This window comes from Lichenostomus cassidix, chromosome Z (assembly GCF_008360975.1).
Source record: "Lichenostomus cassidix isolate B80296 chromosome Z, HeHo_3.0, whole genome shotgun sequence".
Classification (NCBI taxonomy): Eukaryota; Metazoa; Chordata; class Aves; order Passeriformes; family Meliphagidae; genus Lichenostomus; species Lichenostomus cassidix.
The window spans coordinates 37,005,820-37,016,035 of record NC_139511.1 but is presented as its reverse complement, the minus strand read 5'-3'; the positions used below and the strand labels follow the sequence as shown (position 1 = coordinate 37,016,035).

At 40.2% G+C, this 10,216-nt stretch overlaps 1 protein-coding gene across 1 annotated transcript; it reads right to left on the bottom strand.

Annotated features, from left to right (window-relative positions):
* Positions 1 to 204: 204 nt before the first annotated feature.
* On the bottom strand, positions 205 to 9,910 carry LOC146424714 (fructose-1,6-bisphosphatase 1-like). Its single transcript, XM_085043206.1, has 7 exons — positions 9,707 to 9,910; positions 7,111 to 7,273; positions 5,380 to 5,472; positions 4,197 to 4,340; positions 2,862 to 2,999; positions 1,540 to 1,659; positions 205 to 617 (listed from the first exon to the last, which is right to left on the bottom strand). The coding sequence occupies exons 1-7, from the start codon at positions 9,874 to 9,876 to the stop codon at positions 426 to 428; spliced, it is 1,020 nt and encodes a 339-aa protein (XP_084899332.1). The 5' UTR covers positions 9,877 to 9,910; the 3' UTR covers positions 205 to 425.
* Positions 9,911 to 10,216: the final 306 nt, after the last annotated feature.

Below are 10,216 nucleotides of genomic sequence, written 5' to 3'. Positions count from 1 at the left end.
TGGTCACTCACTGTAAGAGTCAGCTGAGTCTTCCTCCCAAGACAAGAGAGGCCAGAGACAGATAATACTGCTGGTAGTCTGTAACTTGTCTGAGAAAGGTAAGTCTCTTCCTCCTAGATACTGAATGCAACACAGTATTGCCTCACAGCACTTGTGGCTCTTGTATACTCACAAATGATAAATGAAAAAGAAAACATACATTGCTTTAATTTTTTAATGCTTCTTTTAATGCAATCTTTTAATGCCTTTCATTGCACAATTCAATTGCACAAGATCTCACTTTAAAAAAATCTTATGAAAATATGGCTCATTTGCTCTTTAGCTACAGAAGTCAGACAGCTCAATTTTTCAGTACGGCAGTGTGTTCTTTGGTTCAGCTGTAAGACATTTTATCCCCTGTGCACAGTGACTCCAGAAAGCTTTCTTTACTTAGCTGAATGCTTCTTGACTATCTCAAGGTACTCCTTCACATCATCAGGAGACCCCAAGACAACAGGCACTCTTTGGTGGATATCCTCAGGCACTATATCTAGTATTGCTTGATGACCAGTTGTTGCTATTCCCCCAGCCTTCTCAATAACAAAAGCCATAGGATTGCATTCGTAGAGGAGTCTCAGCTAGAACACAAAAGTCAAAATGGCAGAGGTCAGGCCAGGCAATGCCAAAAATCACAAAAAGTGAATATACTTGGCATTTGATTTTAAACCAATCAATATTCTAAGTACTCTTTATTTCACATGAACATTGACTCAATAATGAAATTGAGTGGATTTTTCTTTTAAACAAAACACAGTGAACACTGGATTTGCCCAATCGGAGTGCTTTCTCCCTAGCTCATGTTTGCATTGTGCTATTTACGTAGAGATAAAGCTTGTATGTTAACTCACAACCACTAACAAGGCAGAACACATAGAACTGTGTGAAAAGAAAGAAAAACACTGGCTCTGAGCGTGCCACTATGTTCCTCTAATGAATAACTGTATCTTATCTGCAACCTGAAGCAATAATTTACAGACAGTTACAAAACAGATGAAAGGTCTTTGCTGGATAAACAGTGCCCTCGTCAGCTTCTAAGCGTGTGATCTTCCCTGACTGACCATTGTCCTGGCAGAGGCAGCCAGGCACAATTCCTCCAGATGAAGTCCTGTTACCACTTACAAGATGCGAATGGTTTTCTCTTTGGCAGAGCTTCTCCTAATGGGCCAACTACATTTAGGCTTCTTAAGAACTAGCTTGTACTAGGAATCTCAGAGAGATGTGGATTGTTTGCAATCCCTGGTATGTTCCATAATCTGGATATGTTTGCAGATACAGAAAAGTCATTGCAGTTGAAACGGGTGAGCAGCAGCGCTAAAACAGGTGTCTGACAACAGGTTCCTGTCACTTGTGACAGCATTCAAGGGATGGCCATATCCCCTCTTACATGAAATACAAGCTACCAAGTTACAAAACACAGGTTCTGCAATCAAAATATTTATCTTGGTAGTGATATGTCTACATAAAGTAACATTTTCTGTAACTGGGAATACTCAGGATTACCTTTCCTTTGGGACTTTTGGAGTTAGCAGGATACAGAAAGATTCCTCCATACACCAGAGTGCGATGCACATCTGCCACCATAGATCCTATGTACCTCCCACCATATGGTGAGCTGCCATCCTACAGAAAGACATTTCAATAAAAGTAACTGAAGAGCACAACGTATTAACCTTTGCCACACCCCCTCTTAGCAGTCCTAACATCTAATGTCTCCATATCGTGCTTCATTGAAAATACTCAAAGTAGTTTTGGAGAGTATGTCAGTATCCTCGTTTTCTAACCAAGAAAATCCAAGGAAAAGGAGTGACAGAAGACTTCAGCATAGATGAGCAGTAGTGTCAACCACAAAATGTATCCCAGCTCTCCATCAGCTCTAACACTTGGAAAACACTGCATTTGTAGTAGCAAAAAATCAAGTGCTAGGAATTGGTATTGGGGCTTTGTCTTTTCTAGCAGAAAAAATATCAAAGAGCAAAAGAAGTGATCTTTCCTACTAATTCCAACCATTGTTGCGAGCTTCTGTCATTTTTTTGTTAGGAAAAAGTTAATAGTTGACTTCTGGTGTTATTTCCTTATTCTGCTCCCTGCAGTACATTTTAATATCCAAATAAACAGCACCTTAAGCCTGGAAAGATGTCAAATGAAAACATCAATCTCTGTCAAAGCAAGATCAGGAAGTGAGGAAGGGACACTAACACTTAACAACACCAGGTGTTTACACTTCTTTGTCAGTGTAATAACTGCAGTGATGAAGTGTGTAAGGCATGAGAACCTTCTATGGGCACTCCCTGGAGCTTTGGGCCTCCTGACACCAGGAAGCTGCACAACCACAGAGCAGGCCTTGAAACTACACTGGATTTCCAAGTGAGAGACACCCCTGGGACACAGCTCGTGTTACCACTGAGCAATGACCCACTGCCATCTCCACTGCTCTCCAGCTACTCAGATGTTGCAGTGAGGAAGCACCAATACAACACATGTTGATCAAATTTCTGCATCACCAGATAAGATTTCCTCTTGGCTTGATTACCAAATGCCCAGTTTTGCCTCCAGCACCATTACTCAGGCCCTCACTCAGGAAGAAAGATTGGACAAAAGAAAAAAGAAAAAATGAAGAAAGGAAAAAAAATTTAAAAAAGGCGCAGAGCATTACTGGCAAATGCTCAAATATCTGGCTACATCAACTGCTGCTAAAATCAAATTATATTTTAAATAGACAGGAAAGAAAAACAAGCTATGAACAGTGCACGAGAGAATGATTGATCATAAAGCAGGAAATCATGAACGTCATCTGAAAGTTTCTCTGAAACAGGATCTTTTACCTCAGGGAATTTCTTCTTTTTGAGATACTCTGTGATTGCGGGATCAAAATATTTAGCATAGCCTTCATTCAGACTGTAGATATTTCCCTTCTTTTTGATTTTCACATCCCTGTCCACTAAAATGAATTCTCCAATTGCCTAACAATAAGAAAGAAAAAAATACTTGTTAACATTAATTGCTCACTTACTTACAAACCAAGGAAAAATCCAAGAATATACACAATTTAATGAACATTTACTATGACTGTCAATTTTTTTAATAATTCAGTACCTACATAAAACTGGTCTTTGCAGTCTATATGCAAAGTATTTTGTTTATCTGTAACAGACAGAGCATGAATCTTGGGGTCATGTATGCTTCTTCATCCTCCCATTACAAGCACTCTCTCTTTTCCATGTCCAAAAATGTCTGTAAATCTGTTCATCTCTCCACTCTTTTTCTAGACTTACAATCAACGTACAGCTATGAGGAGTTTGGAAACTGAGAGTGCTGCCTGAACCAATGTATAAATATCTTCAAATAGCTGTAGATACTAATAAATTCCAATTCTTTTTAGATTGGACTGACTGGAAGCCTGTGACCAAGGGCTCATCTGTTTAGTTTTCCGTAAGAATATTTCCAAGTTAGTGCTAAGAGTAAACAAAATGACATGCATGCATGCTCAAAGTTAAATCTGTTACTTAAATATGGTAAAAAATACATGCATTAAGCTGCTACTAAACAAAGAGGACCAAGTTATACTTCTGGCAGCTTAATCACTGCCAGTTATAAAAATTTAAGACTAGCAGGTGGCACAGCCTGACTGATCACAAAGAGACAGGCCACTAAAGCAAACTACTTTGTGCTATGATCAGCACAACTTGTTTTGAAACTCATATAGTAAATCCATGCACACACATCACTTACTCTTTTACACATCATGGTGGAATCTGAAAACACAGAAGAAGGTTAAATATTTCTGTTCCTCTGGTTTACTAAGATCCTAGCATTAAGGAAAAGACAAGACTTAAGGACATTTTAAGTCTTACTAAGACTTAAAGTGCTGCAGAAAACAGCTCATTTTAAGTATCACATGATTACACATGCTGTGTTTTTGCTCTGCTGACTTGGCTGTCTTCCTGTTGTTGAGTCACACATGGCACTGCTGCAGGAGGCAGGCAGAATGCAAGTCTCTGGACATTATTTCTGATGGGTTCTAAGTATATTTATACTTCATTCCTTCGTGTCAGCTTGAAAACTGCTCCTTTGTTTGAGTTTCCTGGGGACAAACAGTTCTTATAGACAGTACCTGGTAATCCCTAATAGAGAAACAAAAAACCAAAAGATATTCTCACCGGATCCAGCATGAAACAGTTGACACCTCCAGCAGCAGTGGCCAGTACCAGCATGGTGGCACTGCCATAGAGAGCATAACCAGCTGCCACAAGATTACGTCCAGGTTGTAAAGCATCTTTCCCAGAAGGTTCACCAGGGGACACCTAGAACAAGAAAGAGTGTAGTCAATTTTACTTCATTTGTATTGCTGGTACATAACTGGACTCTGGGATAGGGACAGTCTTCTGCTCCACATCTGTGCATGAAATGGCACAAATGCTTCCATGACCCACAACTGAGATTCCTACTGGATGCACTAATACAAATTATATATAGGATACAAACACATTGATCTAGAAATGCTTTTCTAACTACACCTAGTTGGAATGCAGGAAGCAGGAAAGGATTAAGGAGATAATAAAGACCTATGTACCTCCTCATAGGCGATGATGAACACAGCTCAGAGGAAAACTCCGAGGCACAGTTGAAAAGAAATGAAACATGACTCACAGAGTTCAAAGCTGATCAAAAGTACTTGGGATTTTTTTGTTTTGTTTTGTTTTCTTTTGCTTCATACAAAAATGAAGTTGAAAATAGCTACTTTGGGGTGTATGACAACACACAAAGATGATTGAAACGGACAGTTGGGTGTGTTTTAACTGATTTACTTTTTCCCCCATGTTGTGACCTGTAAGTCTGGTATTTCAAGCTCCTTCAGACAGGGTTTCTGCCTTTCAGAGTAAATTAAGACACTTCAAATGCATATGACATGTTTCAGCTCTGTTTTGTGTTTGAAGCCTGTCCTCAGGCTAACAGGACCATTAGTACAGAGAACAAGAAAACCTGAAAGCACATTCCCCAAGTAGACAACAACCACGTGGTATTTAGCCTCAATGCAAATATTAATGAAATCTAAGACATGATTTGTTTCCAAGGGGTAATTTATTTAGCTGGCTAATTAAATATCAGTTAGGCTTCCATGTACATATAGGTATTGCCTTCATCTTCTAAGAAACTAATTCAAATCCTTCACAAATATTTTATACATGCATCTCTGAAGTACTAGATTTAACTTAAAGCTTGCCCTGAAAGTCTCTTTCACAAACAAATTCAGTTAGATTTTAGTAAGCTTTCCCATGCAGTTATATGTCACCAAAAGCTGCCCAATAATAGCTTTTCCTATCCTACGTGAAAGCGTTTTACCTTTTTATAGATCGCGAAGATGGTCCCAATGGAAACGAGACAGTCAATGTTCGACGAACCATCTAGAGGGTCTATGCAGACTATGTATTTACCCTAGACAACACAAAAGAGGGAGCTAGATTAGTGACCATATTTATCCACTTCCCCCAAATAAAAACATTTCAATAGGTAAATCTTCTCAGAGACTTACACAGCAATATAAGCTAAAAGGCTTTTAGAGATTATGAAGGAACCGAATTCAAATGTCAGCAATTCTTCGGCCCAGATTTCATTTTTTATTACAACTGTGATTTTTGCCAAAGCAGAAGCTGAGAAATCTTTGAAGTACATAGCAGATGATAACACAGGAAGTTTTCCCATGTGATTTTTAATATGTAAAAAAACCAGGGAATATTTTTATTGGTTCAGTTTCATCTATGTAATTAAGCCAATCCTGTAATATCTACCATCTAGGCTAGATAGCACTTTCTCTTCAGTAACAACATAACTTTCTGAATAAAAAGGAACAAAAACAAATGAAGATCAGCCTTTTTCATGTAGAGCTAAAAACAAGACATCTTAAAAATGGCCTGTAACAGCTGCCATGCCTAAACTACACATTTTCCTTTATCTGTGCTCCGAAATGGTCATAAATTACCTTAGCCAGACTGATCTTACCCTGGGTTTTAGGGGGTTTAAAAAAAAAAAAAAGTCCCCACCTATTACTGAATTAAGGAATCCTGTAGATACAGGAAATTTCCAGAAGAGGGCGAAAAAGTTGAATTAACTGTATTTTTTAAATATCTTGTTCCCCCCTCATTTTATTAATAGTCATCTTAATAATAGTAACAGTAGTGTTTTATTTTTTTTCATTTGATTTTATTCTGCATGTCAGAAACTTTAGGTTCAGCAATGCTCCATTCAGCAAGTATGAGTTGCTGGAATTCATAAAAACACTGTATTGGCTCACACTGATTTTAGAAAAGCATTAATACTGAGACTCCCAATGATCTTAGAGAATTTTTCAGAACATTTGTTCAGATCTAAGGAAGTCCAATGCCTGGAAAACCAATTTTGAAGATTTCTCAACAGAGAAAGAACTGCTTAAACAAAGCAAATATTATTGTAATTTGTAAGTTATGCTTCTGCTGTTAATTTTTACTAAATTTTTACTCATATTTTTACATGATCAGACCAAAATATTAGCTAGGGAAAATGAGCTATCCCACAACAAGTGCATCCAGGCTTGTGAATGTAAATAATAACAAATGTAAAAAATACTTTTGTTTCATTGCTGCCAAGTCTTTCCTGGGTTTCAAGGAGAACCTGCATGAATTAAAGACCTCGATATCTGACCTACAGAGAAGTAGTTCGTCAGCATCCTACTCACAAAGCAACTTTTCAAAAGGGCTTGACTGACTCACAGCATAGTTCCAGAGATCAGACGGGGATGAATGAAATGTTTTCTTCACAATAAGAAAAAGGTGGGAGAAAAAGAAGGTGGGGAGGACCAATACAGAAAAAAAATAAAACCAACAAACATAAGAACATGAGTCTGGAGAGCAGAAATGACAGAAATAATAGATATCCACTGACACTCTCTCTACCCACTGCCTCCACCTTCATTTGTGAGTTTAGGAAAGTACCCGTTTTCTGAAACTTTTAGCTCAGTTTTATTTTTTGACATGGGGAGCAATACACCTGTAAAGGCAGATCTGAAACCAAGCAGGGAGAACTTTTAAAGCTACTAACCTGTTTATCAGTTTCCACTATCACAGCATCTTTGTTTTCTTCTGACACAATAACACATGTACTGAAGGATGACTTGAGCATGTTAATCACCAGGTCATTGGAAAGAATATCCAGCTTTTTCACTTGATCTCCAGTCACATTGGTAGACCCAGCAATCCCATAGCTAGAGCAATTGCAGGAAAGAGCATTTCATGAGAATGGAGCAGTGCATCTTATAAAGTGTTCTGGTTTTGGCAACCTTACACCTGTAAAACCTCCTGTAAATGTACAGTAGTTTCAGATGACATCTCAGCTCTCTATGCCTGTTTTTATCTACTGCCCAGTGAATTCTTGCTGAGACCTGTTAACATCAGCTGTGGCGGCAAATCTAGAACTTGCTGAGGAATACAAAACAAGGAATTGCTTTTCAATAATTTTTAAACTACATGTAAACACAGCCAGACCAGGCTTTAAAGGCTGGGTTACAACTGTGCTTTTTTGTGAGCTCTTAAGATCTACATATTCCTGAATTCTACACTCTGCATACCCTAAAAGCTAAGACTTCATTGTAAACCTATATTTAAAATCTGAATATATACTTTTTACATATGAAAATATAAGTGACTCTGACCACACTAATTATGCTGTATCTTCTACATTTAAGACACTCCTGATTAGCAATACGATGTGCAAATTGCAGCAGAAGAAGTCTGCTCACAAATAAATCAACAGATTTGTGGTTAATGTTTTCAGTTTTAAGTAGTAAACATTTCCTTGGGAAAAGAACTGAGAAGTACAAATAAGAAACACAAATAAAATGTCGTGAGCTAATCAGAATCAAACCATCTGGCATACGGAAGTACCGGGAGACCTTATGATAAGTGATTTTGTAAGCTTGCAAAATAAAGAATGGGGAAGTTTAGCTCTTAGAAGAGAAAAAACAACAGCCAGCTCGGCACACATTCAGATGACTCTTACGTACTTCAGCTGGAGTTCATTGATTAGGCTGAACACTGGTATTTCAGGTTTTATGTAATAACACTGAACACACTACTTCAGGAACGCATTGCATTTCTTCAGATTAATGTATGAGACAAAGAAAAAGACCTGACATAATTTTCTGTCTTTTTCTCTCTCTCTGCTACTGTGGCTTGAATATTTTTCTGCAACTGTGAAAGTGCTTTTAGAAAAAAATGTACTTTAAATACCATGCTTATGTGTGGAGGCACAGCAGCAGCATGCTGTTGCACCTCATCTTTTGGGGACTTCTGGGAGGGGAAGACAATGTGTCTGGTGTGGAGCCTGCAGCTGGGAAGGGCCCGTATGTCTTCCACAGCTGTTTTACACCCCCCTTGCTGAGCAGTACCAAGCATATAGCTGAATCTGAGGATGGTCCAAAGAAATGGATTCCAGTGATCCCTGCTTGTTCACATTCCCTGATAGCAAAGCAAAATCCCACCACTGTTTATGAAATGAAGTCCCACAGTAGGAGAAGTACTGCTCAAGGAGGCGTACAAGTCCAAAGCCTGCTACTCCAGCACTGCTGGAGAGTCAAACCCACTGTCCAGGGGATCATAAGGCAAGTCCATGGGCACAGGTACCAAACCTGTGGGCAGCTGCCAACAGACACACTTGTAGGAAGAAAAGGAATAGGGCCTTAGGCTTACAAATCAGGCTTACAGCTGGGAAACCCTGGTCTGTACTGGTAGATATAGGAGGCACATGAAAGGGCTAGCACATAACAATTAAAAATTACCACAGTTAGATGCAGTCTGAAGTGAAAACAGAAAAATAGTTCAAACATATATAAAGTGGAGGATTTTTGCCTTTTTTCTTGTATTTTCCATTGCATGTTTTGTAGAGGCAAGCTCATCTTGTCTTTGCAACATTTTCCATTAAGAGATGAAATAGCCCATGTCTAAAGCCCTGATCAGCACACAACTGGGCTTATGAATAATATGTAAAATACTTAAGAAGATTAGTTACCTACAAGCAATTTCAGCTATTTCACATTCCAAGAGTTCCAGTTTCCTTCTGATGCATCTCCAGAACAACATCCCTCTGGCTGGCTGACTACAGACACTACTGCTCCTAACCACTGCACTTTCTCAAAGCCTTGCACGTCTGAAGTTTCTCTAAACTCTAGCGGCTATGATGCAATATGAAAAATCCCACTCTGAATTTGATTAAACACCTCAAAGCATGAAATGATGTTTTAATACTAAGCAATATGCAATGAGCAATAATTCAGCCACATTTTCCTAGGTTTTGTCTTTCACTATGTTTGTTTGTTCTTCTGGCTCAACACACCCAAACCTGCTGAAAGTATTCATGAAGTTCTAACAGCGGCAGACATTTCTCAAAGACTGGACACCTTATACTATTGAAAAATTATAGGACCTGTGTCACTTGAAAAAAAATCAAGAAGCCAAGACACTAAAGGAGTTCCTTTCAACTCTGTGCAAGAAGATGGGCTGATGCAACCCCACTCACAGGCTTTTTTGGTGAAAGAAACTCCCATCCCCATCCTCATCCCGACATCCACCACCCCGGAGGCAGCAGGATGCCCTGGACCCGCGGGGATGCGGGAAGGCGCGGGGTGCATCCCGGGACTCACAGGTTGGCAATGCCCGCTTTACGGACGGCGGTGGAGATGGCTTTGATGGCCGTGCAGAGCGAGTTGAGGAGCTGCGTGAACTCCCCGGTGCCCTTCGCCCGCCTGCCTTCCTCCATCACGAAGCGGGTCATGGTGATGACATTGGTGTCGAAGGTGGAACGGTCCGTCATGGTTGCGGCGGGGCGAGTGGCGCCGCGGCCGCCAGCGCTGCCACTTAGCCCGGCGGGGCGGAGCGGGGCGGAGCGGGGCGGGGACAGGGGCGGCGAGAGGGCTGGGCATCTGGGAATGAGCAAGGGGACCCCACCCCTCCAGCCCGCGGACCCTCTAAAATATCCGCGGCAAAGAAAGCCGGCTTTTTTCCCCCCCGCCCGTCTCACTCTTATACATTGTGCGGGGAGAGACGAGGGAAGGATGCCTTGGGCATCCGTGATGTGAGCAGCACAGAGCGTCAATCGACACACGAATGCTGGTAGCTCTTAAGTGTTTGCAGCAGTCACACTTGAGTGCTAA